We start from the raw sequence: 18,644 nt of genomic DNA, 5'->3' as shown, positions 1-18,644 counted from the left end.
TGTTAAACTAAGCATGTCCATTTTAGCAACTGATGCCACTTGCCGCTGTGTGACAAGTGTGCGACAAGTGGTTTTTTTCAGCATTCCATTGACACTCATCAATCGTATGTTTTTTTTTTTTTTTTGTTTCATATAGTGTCTGTTTTTTCTTACGGAAAAAACCACAAAGTAAAAATATGGACATGAGAGGTTTCTGCCCGACGGCAACGATATATATTTTGCTTTTGGCGTCAGCATTATGTTATGCTTTAGCTATTGAAAAATAGCAGATCTACAAGCTCATAGCGCGCCACCGAGTGGCGCGCTACGAGCTTGTAGGTCTGCTATTTTTGAAAACTCGAAGAACGACTGACATAGAAACATAGCTTTTTCAGAAAACTGTCCGGATGTAGAAGACATTTTTAGAATCTGATCTCAGGTCAAAATGGGTTAACCGATTTCCCTCTGCTATTTCAACCCTACCCTTGAGCAACACTTCAACTCCGAACCGGCCGCACTGTAGTTGAACGTAGCATTATGTACTTAATTTCCTTCCTCCCTACAGGTCAGAAGACTTCTCTGACTCAAGAGACGGAGCTACTGGAGTCTCTCCTACAAGAAGTAGAACACCAGGTTTGTAGCCAAGGAGTTGTATCTCACTTAACCTCTTTAAACCCTATACGTCATTGACCGGGGTCCCCTAGGGGGCTATACTTGGTCCACTCCTTTATTCCCTTTGCTGAAAATAGAAGATCTACTATACATGCTCATAATGCGTCACGAGGGCGCTTGTAGATCAGCTCTTTTAGCTGAAGGTTTGCCCAGAATAGAGATGGGAGGCTTAACACATTTTGTGCCCAAAACGTCTGTGGACGTCTTGGGTATTACCGCACGTGCATAGCCCAAGACGTCTGTGGACGTCTTTGAAAAAAAAAAATATATATATATATATATATATATATATTTTTTTTTTATATTTTTTTTTATTTTATTTATTTTTTATTAAAAAAAATCACAAATCAAAACCATATTTTTTATTTATTTTTTGATACGTGGTGCCAAAGTTTGTGTTTTCGCCATTGAGAATGCATTTGGCGTTTAAATTAAATAACTCAGAAACTATAAAACATTTCAAAGTAAAAAGTTCCAGCATGTGTCTCCACAGTCAGCTGAATTATAAAAAATGTGAATGGATTTTCTAGGTGAAAGTGATTTTGGGCAGTTTTGCATGGGCTCTCAATGTGTTAAAGGGCAGGCAGTATACATCAGCCTGCGACTGCAATTTGTTCTTGTTCGCGGATGACTCGGCTCTGCTGGTGAAATAGCCCTCAGCTCTGAAATCGGTAGAATCTGCACCTGGCTCACTGATAACAAACTATCATTACAGCCAAGTAAAACTGAATCCATTCTCTTTGGGTCAAATGGACACCTTATCAAGGCTGACCGCTTCACAGTGAAAGTGGTGTTATCACAAGAAAAGATGAAATGACAGGACCGCGCCCAGGGGGCTGGCCCGGTTCCGGCGAGCTTTCCCATGTCCGAAACGGTCGAGAAATGACAGAGTTACCGTGTGGGGGTCCCCGGGGGGTCCCCGGAACATCCGGACCCCCAGGAACATGGCCAGGTGGCCGGCCCGGTTCCGGCGAGCCTTCCCGCATCCGAAAAGGTCGAGAAATGACAGAGTTATCGCGTTGCAACTTTCCGTGCTCATTCCGTGCTCATCCGTGCTGGGACGCGTAGACATGGATGCATACATACATCCATGCATACATACGGACACACATAGCTGCGGTGGCACCACTCAAAAAGTCAACCAAAGAACAAGATGTTTGTACAGGAAATCCTACAGGAGCACTCATTCAAGGTTTCTTCGACTATGCATAATAATAATAATCTTTATTGTCCCGGAGGATATTCATCTTCACAGTTCTGTTCAAATACCCACAACAAAACGACACAGAAAGACACCAAGACAATACAAAAACAGTTTGTTGCACCTCATGACTTAGGGCAGACGGCATGCAATGGGCCTGGTCTACAAGATTCGCTACACCACAAAGACACCCATGTACAATATCTGTCAAACTGCATCCTAAATGCCAACGCCGCCCACAATCGCAACACCAGCGGAAGCTCCACAAATCACGTTCCAACCAAGATTTGGCTCAAACAAGGTGTTAAATTAATTTCTTTCCTATGCCACGAAAATGTGGAAGGCACTACCAATAGTCGCTCAAAGAGCACTTGCGGCTCCAGTAAAAAGTCAAAGACCCCCCCCCCCCCCCTACTGTACTGTACTAACCATTAAATGATCTTTTGCATAGTAGTGTATATTTGAAAGTCATTAAATGCTCAGATGAATTGAATATGAAGGACCCCGATGGAAACGAGCCATAGTGCTGTCTTGGGTTATGAATCCTCTTAGCAGACCTTGTATTTAACTGTACTTTCCTGTGTTTTTTCCCCTGCAGACTGTTAATAAACTATCAATCAGTTTGAACATCAACACCAGTATTGCATAGTGCCATCGTAACCAATTTGGTCATATCACAAATCTCATTGTTCAGGCTCTATTAAAAAACGTGCATTCAATATTAAGATGTGTGCTATACGATTAGCAATTCATCCACTCAAAACATTATTTCCTGCTTCTAACTGTAATAAAAATAGATTGAGAAATGACTGACATTATGAATTTTAGTCGACTACAGCCTTCATCCCAATTTCTTCCGTACGGGAACAGTGAAAGACTGCTGCTCCATACTTCGCATCACTATTTGGCCATTTCTTCTACCCACAATGTCCTGTTTTGAGCCTGTAGCCTGTCCATAATGATGCATATGTATGTTTGTGTGGGTGTGTGTGTGTGTGTGTGTCCGTGTCTGGCAGCTCCACTCCTGCAGTAAGAGTGAACTGATCTCCAAGAGCCCAGAGATTCTGCTCATGTTCCAGCAGGTCCACCGCAAACCCATGCAGTCCTTCGTCACCACACCTGTCCCTCCTGACTTCACCAGGTAACGGGAACAACCCAGAACCTGTGAAGTTCTGTGATGTTTCGTTGCTGTTGGGCATAAACCTCTCTCTCTCTCTCTCTCGCTCTCTCTCTCTCTATAATAATAGTAATACAAAATAAAATAGTGAAATAAAGGAATAAACATGGTGATATAATGGCATATTTACCGAAAGCAAGAACATAAAACTTTAAAGTAAGAAGACAGTGCACTTTTGAAAACTGGGAATGTTGAGATGAATCTAATATTATTTGGTAAAGTATTCCAGTCTGTAGGGGCTTTAAAGGAAAAGGCATGTTTACTTTATTTAGTTTTTTATCCTTTTATTTTATGTTTTTCATTATAATAGAACCAGGGAGATACTTCATAAAAAGAAGAAAAAAGGTGAAAGTAGCTGATCTACAAGCTCACAGCGTGTTGCATCACGACGTGCTGTGAGCTTGTAGATCAGCTATTTTGTTCATTCCTCCCCAATAACTGTAGTGGAGTAAATAAGTACGACATTTGCCTCCGAGATGTTGTGGAGTAGAAGCACATAATATCGAAGAGTGGAACTACTTGAATAAAGTAAAAGTACCGCAGAGTTGTACTTGAGTAAATCTACATAGTTACATTGCCCCACTGATCTCTACTATGGCTACAACCTCCTACGCTCCTGTCTACGAGGAGAAGTGAAGGTGCTACACGAGCCTTTACGTCAAGCACGAATTAGTCATAATCCACAGGAGAGATTTTTATGCCCAACGTTAACCCATTCTGGGCGGGAACCCCTTTTGGTGTTTTAACCAAGCATTATGTTATACTTTAGCTATTTAAAAATAGCAGATCTACAAGCTCATAGCGCGCCACCGAGTGGTGCGCTACGAGCTTGTAGGTCTGCTATTTTTTGAAAAATCGTGAAAATGCGGCTCAAATCTTTGAATATATATATATACAGTATATATAATATATATATATATATATACTTTCAGACGACTTTTTATTTTATTTTTTACGTCGGTCCTAAATGGGTTAACCAGTATCCACGGCTACCGTCTTCATTTCTGTCACTGTAACGCCTCTGTCTCCGTCTGTCTTGTCCCCACAGTGAACTCGTTCCAGCCTATGACTCAAGCACTTTCGTCCTGGCCAACTTCAGGTACTGTAAATCATGTCTCGTCACTTCCACCGTGGCAGATTAATGGGAAAGTTTACATTTTTGGTACAGAACAGAGCGATATCTTGTACCCCAACGTGTTTTTTTTTTTTTTTTTTTTAATTAAGCAATAATGTCCATTGCTCATCTAAATGATACCAAATGTGGAGATGCCAAAGAGAGAGACACACACACACACACACACACACACACTCTCCATATTTCAAGTAATGTTTTTACGTAAATGAATGCCTTAATTCATCGAGGAGTTGAGGATCGAAGTCTGTATGTCACGTTTGTGACGTCACTGTCCACCACAGAGGCAATTCTAATCTATAAACCAACTAAATGGAAAAAGCGGCACTCCAAAATACAAGATGCAAGACCAAGCGCACCTGTTTTTCTTTCTTTATCAATTCTAATCTATATTTGTCAATATTGCGCTGATCGGAACAATGTTCAACGAGTTGGGGCCATTTGAAGCGTAGTAATGCAATTTATGTTTTTGTTGTGTGTTCTCATGGCAAACCCACAGACAGTGGGAAACTAGTTTTCCATCGTTCTCTGTTGGTATAGCTGCTGGTTAGTATTATGAATGTCAACGCATCCATTTATTCAATGGCTTTAAATGTAACTTGTTGCACTTTGGATCGCAGGTGCAAGGCAGTGATTAAACACTGCAAGTCTCTCTGCTAATTAACCTGTGAGTCATCATGAATTACTATCATTTTCATTGACAACTGTGTGTGCGTGTGCGGTTGTGTGTGTGTGTGCGTGCGCAGTACTCTGAGGCAGAGGGCAGACCCAGTCTACAGCCCTCCTCTCCAGATCTCTGGACTCTGTTGGAGACTTAAAGTCTACCCGGTGAGTAATCAGTGTAGTAAAATGAGGAGCTGTTAATTTAACTGTGTTCATGTAACCCTTAACAGTCCAATCTTCCAAATTGTACCCCTGATTTACCCGTTTTACACTCTCACACTTAATTGAACACTCCGCTCCTTTTTTAACTGTGTTCCTCAACCTTTAATGAAATGGAGTTTCGGAACATAATTGTAGTTCCTGTTGTCATCTGTACTTAACACCAATTTAAATTGGTTAAATCCTGCTTCTTTGGCATGTGCATAATACGGCAGAAGCCTCCAGAAATACATTTGTTTGATGTCACAGAATAGAACGAATGTACAGTATATCAACGCATCATAGATTGATGAATGGTCAGACATGTAGAATAAATAGTCAGGTTGAATCATACATCAGTCAGTACTGTATTGCAGTGGTCAGATTAGAGCGCCATTGCAATAATAGTGTAAGGGTAAAGGGACAGGTGTCTCCAGAAATAAATACATTACACTATTGACCTGTAACCCAGTTTTACATTTTTAGGATGGGATGTAAATATGATGTTATGAGTTATTGGTCCATACTGAATGTCTCTTATTTGTTTAAATCGTGTGTGTGTGTGTGTGTGTGTGTGTGTGTGTGTGTGTGTGCGTGCGTGCATGCGTCCGCCCGTGGCCGTCCAGGATGGTAACGGTGTCGTTCGTGGAAACTACCTCTCTGTGTTCTTGGAGCTGTCTGCCGGACTTCCTGAGACTTCAAAGTATGTCTGTTACATTGTCAAATAATCCATTTTATTTTCAACTGAGGGCAACCACTTGAAAATATGTGCTGTGTATTACTCATTTTCTATAATATTTGTGAGGGAGAAATTGCCCCTAAAGTATAGTAGAATTTGAGTAATAGACCCTGGTCCTCACAAGAAAAATAGTTGTGGTTTAAACATATTTTGGGTTGGAGTTAGGATTAGATTGTAGAGCTGATTGTAGATCAGCGAAGTGGGTTTAGTTTAGCAGACATTTGGTAAAAATGTTTTTCCAAAAATAGCAGAACTCGCTGCTATCTACATGCTTACTCACTTTGTGAAGCGTTGTAAACTTGTAGATCAGCTACCGGGTTTTTAAATTATAAAATGAAGATCAAATGTGTCAGACAGTCATTTGACTTTGTATATTTAAAATTATTTGTCATATTATAAGCCCTGTGCGTTTTTGAGTGGTGCAACCACTCCAACGAACAGCAATGTCCGTTGTTCACCTAACTATGTGACCACTATGTCACTATGAGCATGAGTACCAATGAGTACCAAAAGTGGCGCTGTTGTGCCAGAAACAGAGAGAGAGAGATAGTGCTGCACTGCTGCCTGCTAATGAGAGACACACAGAGAGAGAGAGAATTTTCCATAATATTTTTGAGTGGTGTAAACCACTCCTACAACTGGCTTTGTTAGTCTACGTGTCTGTCTGTTTGTCTGTCTGTCTGTTCGTACCAAAAAATGAGCATGGTTGCTATGGTCACCCAGTTCACACAGGTGTGATTTCATTACGTCAGACATTACGTCAGACCACAGCTGATCATTCTATATAAGACTTTACACCACTCAGTTCACACGGGTGTGATTCTTTAAAATTTGCATGACAACTAATCGTCACTGTAAATGTTGTAATCCTGTCTGTCTGTCTGTCTGTCTGTCTGTCTGTCTGTCTGTCTGTCTGTCTGTCTGTCTGTCTGTCTGTCTGTCTGTCTGTCTGTCTGTCTGTCTGTCTGTCTGTCTGTCTCAGGTATGAGTACCGTGTGGAGATGGTCCACCAGGCGTCCAGTGACCCCACCAAGAACATCATCAGGGAGTTTGCGTCGGACTTCGAGGTGGGAGAGTGCTGGGGCTACAACCGCTTCTTCAGACTGGACCTGCTGGCCAGCGAGGGATACCTCAACATGCAGACGGACACCCTGGTCCTCCGGTACGAACAGGAGGCTTTTTACAGCGCCGTTTGGAGCGACTATTGAGCAGTTTTCACCGTTTGGAGTTGCATCATGGCAAGCTAACTTACCCTGCCCAAACCTCTCCGTTGGCTTTCAGTCTCTCGAGACAGGCGGGTGGAAAGGAAAAATAGAGGGCGCTGTTTTTCCTTTATTGTTTGCCGATGGGTTCTCAGATTAGTTGGATTTAACCCATTTTGGGCGGGAACCCCTTTTGGCGTTAGCATTATGTTATGCTTTAGCTATTGAAAAATAGCAGATCTACAAGCTCATAGCGCGCCACCGAGTGGTGCGCTACGAGCTTGTAGGTCTGCTATTTTTGAAAAATCGAAGAACGACTGACAGAAACATAGCTTTTTCAGAAAACTGTCAGGATGTAGAAGACATTTTATAGAATCTGATCTCAGGTCAAAATGGGTTAAACCGTGGTGTGGACAACACATTCAATCCGAACAAACTGCAGTATGTTTTGGATAATTGTCGTAATGTCAAGTATATGGTGAGTCATATTCGGCGGGTAAGCATGCCTGGTCTGGCAGGGCCTTTTAACCCAGTTGAAGGCTTTGTGCTCTCATTTCTGAAATGATGCAGTGACTGTTGGAACTGCTGCAAAAGCAAACGTAGAAGCCAGCATGTATTTTAGGGAAGCATGTTTGCTATCAATTATGTCCATACATTTTTTTTAGATTTAGCTTGTTTTGGCTAGTGATGCACCGAATATTCGGCCGCAGAAAATATTCGGCCAAAAATGGCTAAAAATGCATTTTCGGCCTATTCGGTTTCCCATAATAGTGATTATTATTTAAGTAAAGTTTTGCCATAATCATGTCTTTAGCCATAATCAGGTAGCTTTAAGGTACGGCCACGATAGCAATGGTAGGAAAAAATATATATAATATTTGGCTATTCGTTTTTGGCCAACTGTTTCCTATATTCGGTATTTCTCTTTGGGTGCATCCCTAGTTTTGGCCATTGTACAACATTTTGTTTTGATTATTGGTACCTGTCAGTAATTTCTTTGTATATCATTGCTGTCAGGCAGAAACCCCCCTTTTTATTAACGCTTTACTTGACAGCGTCTCACAAAACAAAAGCATACAAAGTTTTGAACTTGTCGATCTGCTACTTTTGCTATTTTTGAATTTGAAAAAGAACAGTTTTGGACATGTGAGGTTTCCACCGGACAAGAGACGATATTCAAAGCTTAAAAGACTAAACCACATTTTTGTTTTTATGTCTAAAAAAAAAAGCACAATGGGATCATTACTCGACAATTATTTGTGACAAAGATGTAATAAATGTCATGATCATTACAGCCATCATGATCATGACAGCCCTAGTAGCCAGACCACTATTCTGCAATCTCTGAATGCTTCATATAGAGTCTGGACCTGCACCTCCTGAAAGCCAAGAAAGAAAGCTGTCATTTCTGTTCCCGAAAGTATATTTTTAAAATATATTAATTGTCATTATCTGCCCAGCAGCAAGCTATATATGCTTTGAATAATTTGATTTACATTAGGGCAATTTTACGTAAGCGCCAACATTTACGTAAGGCCAAAAGATCTGGTGTAGACGGGGAGAAACAACGGTCCAAGTACAGTTGGAACTCGTGTCCTTTTTACTAAGAATAGTGGGTTTAAGTGGTTAAGTCACGACATGCTATGGTCTATTATTACTCAACAACACTGCTGCTCTGCCTCTGTTAACGTTGCTATGGAAGCAGGGACTTGTAAGCCGTTTAAAATGTTATATTTCATGTCAAATTATTGATTTTGTTCATACGCGGCCATGTAATAAGTGGGATAATATACAGCGAGGCAGTTATTGGACAAGTGACCGCTTCAGGACCTCGGCTCATAGCTGAGAGTGGGGTAGCTCTGGTCCATAGCTTTAGAAGGACTTCTCCTTAACGGCTCATAGCTGATAGTGGGGTAGCTCTGGTCCATGGCGTTAGAAGGACTTCTCCTTAACGACTCATAGCTGATAGTGGGGTAGCTCTGGTCCATAGCGTTGGAAGGACTTCTCCTTAACGGCTCATAGCTGAGAGTGGGGTAGCTCTGGTCCATGGCGTTAGAAGGACTTCTCCTTAACGACTCATAGCTGAGAGTGGGGTAGCTCTGGTCCATAGCGTTGGAAGGACTTCTCCTTAACGGCTCATAGCTGAGAGTGGGGTAGCTCTGGTCCATGGCGTTAGAAGGACTTCTCCTTAACGACTCATAGCTGAGAGTGGGGTAGCTCTGGTCCATAGCGGTAGAAGGACTTCTCCTTAACGACTCATAGCTGAGAGTGGGGTAGCTCTGGTCCATGGCGTTAGAAGGACTTCTCCTTAACGACTCATAGCTGAGAGTGGGGTAGCTCTGGTCCATAGCGTTAGAAGGACTTCTCCTTAACGGCTCATAGCTGAGAGTGGGGTAGCTCTGGTCCATGGCGTTAGAAGGACTTCTCCTTAACGACTCATAGCTGAGAGTGGGGTAGCTCTGGTCCATAGCGGTAGAAGGACTTCTCCTTAACGACTCATAGCTGAGAGTGGGGTAGCTCTGGTCCATGGCGTCAGAAGGACTTCTCCTTAACGCTATGGGACTTTGAAGCCTATGTGAGTATGCGCACGCATCACAGGCTGAACAGCAAGTACACTTTCGCTACTCACCAATACAAAGAGGGTTTTATGGAGTTGAAAGCCTACTTTCCCTAGTGGGAACACTCTTGAGTCTGAGCCCCCACCTCACATCTAAAATGTAGCTTTTGGCCAAAATGTTAAATAATCCACTAGGCGGTGAGGAGACAACTGAGCAATGTTTTTACGCAATGTTTTAACGCTATGGACCTAGCTTGTGCAGCTTTCCTTTTCGGGTTCATGATCCGGTCGGGAGTGGATGATATAATCGCTTTTGTGTTTTGTTTTTTTTTCAAAAAAAATTAACAGAAATCAAACATAAATGTGAATGCAAGAAAACAAAAATACATAACAAAAACAGAGACAATAAAATAAATCCAAAGAAAAACAGCTTGACAAACTTCAAAAATACAGCATTTACTCAGTACAGTACAAGGCAACAGCAAGAGACATGACTCATAATATACAGCAGATATATAACATTAATTGTCACAATTCGCTTTTGTGTTTTTATAAAAGGACTTAAGACCTGTACATCCTCCACATCCAAAGTTGGGCAGGTGCTAAGCAAAAACATGAAGACTAAAAGAGAACGTTTGCAAAAACTGTGGGCTCCAGTTCAGAATTCTTTATTGCTCCCGAATGCTGCACTGTTCTGTGACGTTTCGGGCTCTCGCCCTTCCTCAGACTTCAGACCGTTTTTGTATTTTTAACAGCAGATACTCTGTGTCCATCCAAACTTCCCATTGGGACAATACAGTCTATCCTAACAGTGACTTTAAGGTGGTTGTTGCTGCAGGTACCGGTGAATTGTCTGCTTGTATCCCATAACTGTTGTGTGTTGCAGGCACCAGGTGAATTGACCGTTTGTAGTATGTGTGTACATTGCAGGCACCTGGTGAATTGACCGTTTGTGTCCATTGCAGGCACCAGGTGAATTGACCGTTTGTATTATGTGTCCATTGCAGGCACCAGGTGAATTGACCGTTTGTATTGTGTGACTAATTGCAGGTACCAGGTGCGCTCGCCCACCTTCTTCCAGAAGTGCAGAGATCAGTACTGGTATATCAGCCAGCTGGAGGCCGCTCAGTCTAGCTACATCCAGCAGATCAACAACCTCAAAGAGGTGTGTGTGTGTGTGTGTGTGTGTGTGTGTGTGTGCGTGTGTGCACGTGCATGCGCACCGTACCATGATGATCAGTGAGCAATGTGAACCCTGCCTTATTTTGAGCATTGTTGATTATGTAATGATTTTCAGTTTAATTTCAGCTCTGCAAAGTAGTACTCTAATTAGCCCGGTTAGGACGATGTTTGAAACCTTGTCTTCTCTAATAATACAGACTCTGGTGATTTGGAATAGACAGTGGGCTGTTTTTAGACATTCAAGCTGCTAATCTTGTATTATTACACACCCCAAACCCAATTTTAGACTAGTAATGTAAAAATGAATACATGTAAACAAAAAAAATAAACATTGCATTTAATCATCCCATTATGAATTTACTCGTTGAAATGGATTCTGGTGGGATTTTAAAGTTGACTTGTCACCGTTGCTACGACATAAATGTCACAAGCTTCCCTTTCTCTGGGCTTTAATTGGAGACACTTTGCTTTGACATTCTTCTGCACCATGGGTGGTTGGCTAAATATAGCCATTTGGTTTTGTATTCAGTTGTCAGTCATTAGCCACATGAACCCTAGCATACCGATTCTGGGCCAAACATTCGGTGTGTCTACAAGCTCCAAACACACAACGCAACACAGAGACCCTGCATCTCCATGTTTCAAATGTTTAGTGTTTTGTCATAAATGAATGTTCTACTTCATCATGTAGTTTTGCACAAATGTCATGAAAACAGTCAATCGACAACAAGCCACCAACTCGAGAGTTTGTTAGATGAGCTATTTCCCCTATAGTGCCACTATAGAGAGACATACAAGCACAATACAAATTGTTTATTGCAATTGTTTGTGTGACAATTAACACAATTGTTATTTTTAACCAGGTTTCTGTGTCTGTGTGTATCACGGATCTGAGGATAAAAAGTCAGGACAGAAAAGTGAGGGTGCCAATTGTGATTGGCCGGAATGTGATGACGTATGATGATAAAGAGCGTCCCTCACTTCACACGAGTGTGATTTATCTATTTATTTTGTTCGTTTCAGAGGCTGGCCATCGAGTTGTTTCGCAGGCAGACGTCTCGCAGCTCGTCCCCTCCCGACATGAGGCCGGGGACGGGGTCCCTGGCCTCTGAGAGAGACCCCCGCATGGGGTCCCTGGCCTCCGAGAGAGACTCCCGCATGGGGAAGAGCGACGACGGCATCCACGCGAGCGCCGGAGACGCCAAAGAGTGCGAGGAAGAGGACGAAGACCAGAAGACCCAGCACGACGACTCCAACGTGAGTGTTGGCGCCAAACCTAGCGCCACTATAGAGAGGGCATGCGCGTGACATTATCGTCATCAGTTATGCAGGAACGCCTACTGACTGGCTAAAAACTACTTTCTGGCCTTGACAGCCCAAACATCCAAACGAAAAAGTCCTATGTGATTGCATTAAAGGTATATTCAGTGATTTTGCTTCATTCAAATATCACTTATTTTTTCTTTTTATTTGGATAATCCTCCCTACTATAGAGTGTGCTGACCATATAAGGAGTTCCTCCCTGTCCCCAGTGAGCCCCTGGGGTCAAAAAACCCTAGTTTCAGTTTTGGTGGCGGGTGGCAAAGCCTTCATCCAATCAGGATGAGAGGGGCCTTCCTCCAATCATGTGTGGGGGTGGGCCTTGGTGCACATGCTGTTGCACTTCCCCCCCCACTGTAGAGCGTGTGCATGTGCACATTTTGTTACCGGGGCGGACTGGGTGGTTTTCCAAATCACCCAAATCACTGAATGCTCCTTTAAACTACGTTAAACTCACTTTGCCACTCGCTCTATGCATTGTGCATACCCTCTCTTCTGGACACTCATTGCTGGTACACATGCACAAAAGGGAGAAAAGAAGTAGCATTGTAGTAGCTCCTCTCCTGTCTGTCTCTCCATTTCCTCCTGGAATCGATTTAAGCTTGCATCCGTTGCTTAAGTTATGTGTAGCGGTGTCTGCCACTATCCTCTCGCCAACTTTACCTTTTGAATATGGCTTGTAATGTCGTAGGCCGCCCCTTCTGTCTACTTCCAATGTTTAGCGTTTAAAGATCAATGTGTATTTGGTGACATTTTCCATCACACGTTTTCATATCACCGTCGGTGGTACTGAACCATTCACCACTCTGTGCATGTACTTATAGATCAAAGTATCTAGTTTAGTGTGTGTGCGTGTGCGTGTGCGTGTGCGTGCGTGCGTGCGTGCGTGCGTGCGTGCTGAATGACAAGGCCAGTGTCTGGAAGTCCAACCGCCCCCAATACGCCAAGCTTAGCTCCTTCTCTACGAATGTAGTTTATTTCCCTGTACAGCTGTGAATTCCGGACCCTGAAGTCCTTAGATGGGGTGCTACTCCTAAGTGCTGCGTGCAGTGCTAAACATAGACCAGAACCAGAGCACGTTACCACCACGCATCTGCATTTGGTTTTTATTTTATTTAATTTTTTTACCAAGAGTGAGTAAGAAGCTCCCAGACCAAGAAGCTCCCAGCCAGTAAGCTTGTGCTGTGTGAGCCGCACACACATGCATCGGTTCCACGAGGCTGTCCGGCACCTACCTACGTGGATGTGCTAAAGAAAGATGCGAGGGAGGGATGACTGCAGACACCACTGGAGGGGCCTGGAGACGGAGTTTGGGTCGAGAAGCCCTGCTCAAAGTGCTTTTCTGGAGCATTATGCTTACGATATTATTATGAGATATCTAGATAGATAGAGATTATGATATTATTATGCTTTTCTGCTTATGATGAATTAAATTATACTTCGTCATTTCAGGTAAATTTTCACTCGCCATCGTATGATAAAATAAAGTATACAACTTTCAACCTAGTGTACTAGTCTATGTCAATATAGGCAAACATCTTCAAAAATAAAACGGAAAAAGACGATCTTCAAGCTTACACTAGATCCGACATCTTGATGATGTCATCAAGATGTGATTCACCATGTTAATGATTTTTTTCAGACCTACAGTTCTAGGAAACACAGAATGGGGGACTTTTTTATTAGGACCACAATGGAAACAAGCCTAATGGCTTTCTTGTGACTCGATCTTTTTTAAATGTATTTTTCAAAAATCCACACAACAACTCTAAGGTATATTAATGACATAGTAAAATGTTGAAAATGAGTGGGATTCCCCTTTAAGTGGTGAGATTGAATAAGCGATGTCCAACCAGCGACATTCAGAATCCCCCCCGCCACCCAGGCCTTCAACGTTGAACCTGAACAGTGCCGTTTCCTCCCTGCATGCGTTTCCCCCTTGTCGTCTTCTTTTTGTTGAAAGGGGGTCAAACACCCGCTTGGCATTGATCCCACTCTTTTAACCCATTCTGACCTGAGATCAGATTCTAAAAATGTCTTCTACATCCTGACAGTTTTCTGAAAAAGCTATGTTTCTATGTCAGTCGTTCTTCGATTTTTCAAAAATAGCAGATCTACAAGCTCGTAGCACGCCACTCGGTGGCGCGCTATGAGCTTGTAGATCTGCTATTTTTCACTAGCATAACATAATGCTAACACCAAAAGGGGTTCCCGCCCAAAATGGGTTAACAGTAAATGGTAAATGGCGCATTTATATAGCGCCTTTATCCAAAGCGCTTTACATAGATTGTGCATTACATTCACCCATTCACACACCGATGGCGGAGGAAACCATGCAAGGCACCAACATGGGGAGAAATTATTAGGGTTTCAGCGTCTTGCTCAAGGACACTTCGACACCAACTCTAGGGGGGGGGGGGAGGGGGAGCCCGGGATCGAACTGGTGGTAACCTCACGGTTTTCCATCCAGCTGTTCTACCGGCCACTATAGTGCCATTGGATGATGACGTGGTGTGTGTGTGTGTGTGTGTGACTGTGTGTGTGTGTGTGTGTGTGGTCCAGGAGCTGTCTGATGGGGACCTGGAGGTGGACTTCCTGACGGAGGAGGAGGTGAACCCGCTGGACGGGAGCAGCACGTCCGGCAGCTCCACGGCCACCAGCAACACGGAGGAGAACGACATCGACGAGGAGACCATGTGAGTCCCGCTCGTTGTTTTAGAGGAGACCATGTGAGTCCCGCTCGTTGTTTTAGAGGAGACCATGCGAGTCCCGCTCATTGTTTTAGAGGAGACCATGCGAGTCCTGCTCGTTGTTTTAGACCATGTGAGTCCTGCTCATTGTTTTAGAGACCATGTGAGTCCTGCTCATTGTTTTAGAGGAGACCATGTGAGTCCCGCTCATTGTTTTAGAGGAGACCATGTGAGTCCCGCTCGTTGTTTTAGAGGAGACCATGTGAGTCCTGCTCGTTGTTTTAGAGACCATGTGAGTCCTGCTCATTGTTTTAGAGACCATGTGAGTCCTGCTCATTGTTTTAGAGACCATGTGAGTCCCGCTCATTGTTTTAGAGGAGACCATGTGAGTCCCGCTCATTGTTTTAGAGGAGACCATGTGAGTCCCGCTCATTGTTTTAGAGGAGACCATGTGAGTCCTGCTCATTGTTTTAGAGGAGACCATGTGAGTCCCGCTCGTTGTTTTAGAGGAGACCATGTGAGTCCTGCTCGTTGTTTTAGAGGAGACCATGTGAGTCCTGCTCGTTGTTTTAGAGGAGACCATGTGAGTCCTGCTCATTGTTTTAGAGGAGACCATGTGAGTCCTGCTCATTGTTTTAGAGGAGACCATGTGAGTCCTGCTCATTGTTTTAGAGACCATGTGAGTCCCGCTCATTGTTTTAGAGGAGACCATGTGAGTCCTGCTCATTGTTTTAGAGGAGACCATGTGAGTCCTGCTCGTTGTTTTAGAGGAGACCATGCGAGTCCTGCTCGTTGTTTTAGAGGAGACCATGTGAGTCCTGCTCATTGTTTTAGAGGAGACCATGTGAGTCCTGCTCATTGTTTTAGAGGAGACCATGTGAGTCCCGCTCATTGTTTTAGAGGAGACCATGTGAGTCCTGCTCATTGTTTTAGAGGAGACCATGTGAGTCCTGCTCGTTGTTTTAGAGGAGACCATGTGAGTCCTGCTCATGGTTTTAGAGGAGACCATGTGAGTCCTGCTCATTGTTTTAGAGGAGACCATGTGAGTCCTGCTCGTTGTTTTAGAGGAGACCATGTGAGTCCTGCTCGTTGTTTTAGAGACCATGTGAGTCCTGCTCATTGTTTTAGAGGAGACCATGTGAGTCCTGCTCATTGTTTTAGAGGAGACCATGTGAGTCCTGCTCGTTGTTTTAGAGACCATGTGAGTCCTGCTCATTGTTTTAGAGGAGACCATGTGAGTCCTGCTCATTGTTTTAGAGGAGACCATGTGAGTCCCGCTCATTGTTTTAGAGGAGACCATGTGAGTCCCGCTCATTGTTTTAGAGGAGACCATGTGAGTCCCGCTCATTGTTTTAGAGGAGACCATGTGAGTCCTGCTCATTGTTTTAGAGGAGACCATGTGAGTCCTGCTCATTGTTTTAGAGGAGACCATGTGAGTCCCGCTCATTGTTTTAGAGGAGACCATGTGAGTCCTGCTCATTGTTTTAGAGGAGACCATGTGAGTCCCGCTCATTGTTTTAGAGGAGACCATGTGAGTCCCGCTCATTGTTTTAGAGGAGACCATGTGAGTCCTGCTCGTTGTTTTAGAGGAGACCATGTGAGTCCTGCTCATTGTTTTAGAGGAGACCATGTGAGTCCTGCTCATTGTTTTAGAGGAGACCATGCGAGTCCTGCTCATTGTTTTAGAGGAGACCATGTGAGTCCCGCTCATTGTTTTAGAGGAGACCATGTGAGTCCTGCTCATTGTTTTAGAGGACCATGTGAGTCCTGCTCATTGTTTTAGAGGAGACCATGTGAGTCCCGCTCATTGTTTTAGAGGAGACCATGTGAGTCCCGCTCGTCGTTTTAGAGGAGACCATGTGAGTCCTGCTCGTCGTTTTAGAGGAGACCATGTGAGTCCTGCTCGTTGTTTTAGAGGAGACCATGTGAGTCCCGCTCGTTGTTTTAGAGGAGACCATGTGAGTCCCGCTCGTTGTTTTAGAGACCATGTGAGTCCTGCTCATTGTTTTAGAGGAGACCATGTGAGTCCTGCTCATTGTTTTAGAGGAGACCATGTGAGTCCTGCTCATTGTTTTAGAGGAGACCATGTGAGTCCTGCTCATTGTTTTAGAGGAGACCATGTGAGTCCTGCTCGTTGTTTTAGAGACCATGTGAGTCCTGCTCATTGTTTTAGAGGAGACCATGTGAGTCCTGCTCATTGTTTTAGAGGAGACCATGTGAGTCCTGCTCATTGTTTTAGAGGAGACCATGTGAGTCCTGCTCATTGTTTTAGAGGAGACCATGTGAGTCCCGCTCATTGTTTTAGAGGAGACCATGTGAGTCCTGCTCATTGTTGGCATTTTGGCAGCAAATGTTTGTTTTTTAGTTTTAGTCATATTCTTTGGAATTAAACTTGCTTTAGTTTGAGTCATATTTTAGTCATCTGAACTGTTTTAGTGTCAGTCTAGTTTTGTCGACCAAAATGCAGTTTGCAGGCCTTGATGGTGTTCCAAAGATTTCTGTTGTACATATTCAACTTTTTCAAAATAATGATCATGGGATCACCCTCACCGCTGCTGTTCCACTCATTTTGTTCTGCCAAAACATTGCTACGAATATAAATGATACGCATCGCACTCGGTATGCAAGGATGTTTTGCGTGACGTTGGATCACAGACTGTAAGTGCAAGCTGACCATAACCGTTTTAATTTGGCTGGCGCTCTTTTGACATGTTAAGTCATTGCGTCCTTGTAAATATACGGTAGGTATGACATTAGAGTTGTACGGGACGGGTCCTGTCCTAAATAGGTTAAAGTAACAGGGTTTTTTTGCCGCTTACACAACGTAACCAGCTGTCTGACATTTTGACTTAATTGACTTCCCTCCCCCTACGAGCACATGAGCGTCTTCGAACAACGAACACTCAGGCCGAGGTGTGTGACATTCACCGCACACACACACGCGCACACCGGAAATAAAATCTCTCTAAATGGATGCTATTTTAGAGTGCGGTGCCCTCAGGCCATCTGTAAGGGAGTCCCCGCCCCCACCCCTACCACTATCCATCAGCGCCACTCTAGTTTCTATCTGCCCCCCCTCCCACAGCCCACACACACACCTCTCTCCTCTCTCTCCGCCCCAGATGATGGGCGGGCAGGCACCCCAACGCACACACACGAACACACACAAAGACACCAAGTGCCTGCCTATTTGCCTTTTTATATCTGTGGAGTGAGAGTCAGAGCTGTGAGTCATTCTCCATGAGCTCCACTGGCTGAGACAATAGTTCCGTACGCAGACATTATCTGCCACCCACCTAGCATGAAAGAAAAGAGAACCGTACATCTATGGGGGGGAAAACATGCCTACAGTGCTGCTCTTCCAACATTTAGATTGATGGTAACAATTTGGATAACTAATCACGTAAACGTTAATTTTGTATGTTAACGATTCATTTTTCCAAAACGATAGAATACATTTAGTGGCAAAATCAGCATTTGTGATTATTAAATCTGAATTGTTTAAGAGTTAGTTTAAGATCAGGTTTGGCATTTAACTGTGCATTCGCAAAGAAAAAGAAAGTTTGTAAAACGGTCCATGTTGAAAATGCAATGCTTGTAGACGCGGAAGTGGAACGATACCGCAAGGGATATGGAGGCGTTTGTGTTTCTGAGGCTTTTTTTGTATAGTAATTAATTAACCCATTCAGGCCTGACGTCGAAATTTAAAAATTTTAAAAAAGATTTGAGGCACATTTTAACGATTTTTCAAAAAATAGCAGACCTACAAGTTCATAGCGCGCCACTCGGTGGCGCGCTATGAGCTTGTAGATCTGCTATTTTTCAATAGCTAAATTATAACAATGTTTAAAACACCAAAAGGGGTTCCCGCCCCAAAATGGGTTAATGGTTAATGTGGTTAAACGCTAACGTGACATGGATGCGTTCCAGGT

At 43.5% G+C, this 18,644-nt stretch overlaps 1 protein-coding gene across 1 annotated transcript in view; it reads left to right on the top strand.

The window, feature by feature from the left end:
* The window catches only part of trim37 (tripartite motif containing 37), a 46,335-nt gene that overhangs the window by 14,356 nt on the left and 13,335 nt on the right, over positions 1-18,644 (top strand). Inside the window, exons 9-17 of the mRNA XM_079508285.1 lie at positions 545-612; positions 2,869-2,993; positions 4,078-4,128; positions 4,908-4,989; positions 5,649-5,725; positions 6,744-6,923; positions 10,571-10,685; positions 11,726-11,959; positions 14,585-14,718. Coding sequence (XP_079364411.1) covers positions 545-612; positions 2,869-2,993; positions 4,078-4,128; positions 4,908-4,989; positions 5,649-5,725; positions 6,744-6,923; positions 10,571-10,685; positions 11,726-11,959; positions 14,585-14,718 — 1,066 coding nt within the window. The remainder of the gene's footprint in view (positions 1-544; positions 613-2,868; positions 2,994-4,077; positions 4,129-4,907; positions 4,990-5,648; positions 5,726-6,743; positions 6,924-10,570; positions 10,686-11,725; positions 11,960-14,584; positions 14,719-18,644) is intronic.

This window comes from Electrona antarctica (assembly GCF_951216825.1).
Source record: "Electrona antarctica genome assembly, chromosome: 8".
NCBI lineage: Eukaryota > Metazoa > Chordata > Actinopteri > Myctophiformes > Myctophidae > Electrona > Electrona antarctica.
This window is presented reverse-complemented; position numbering and strand designations above follow the sequence as displayed.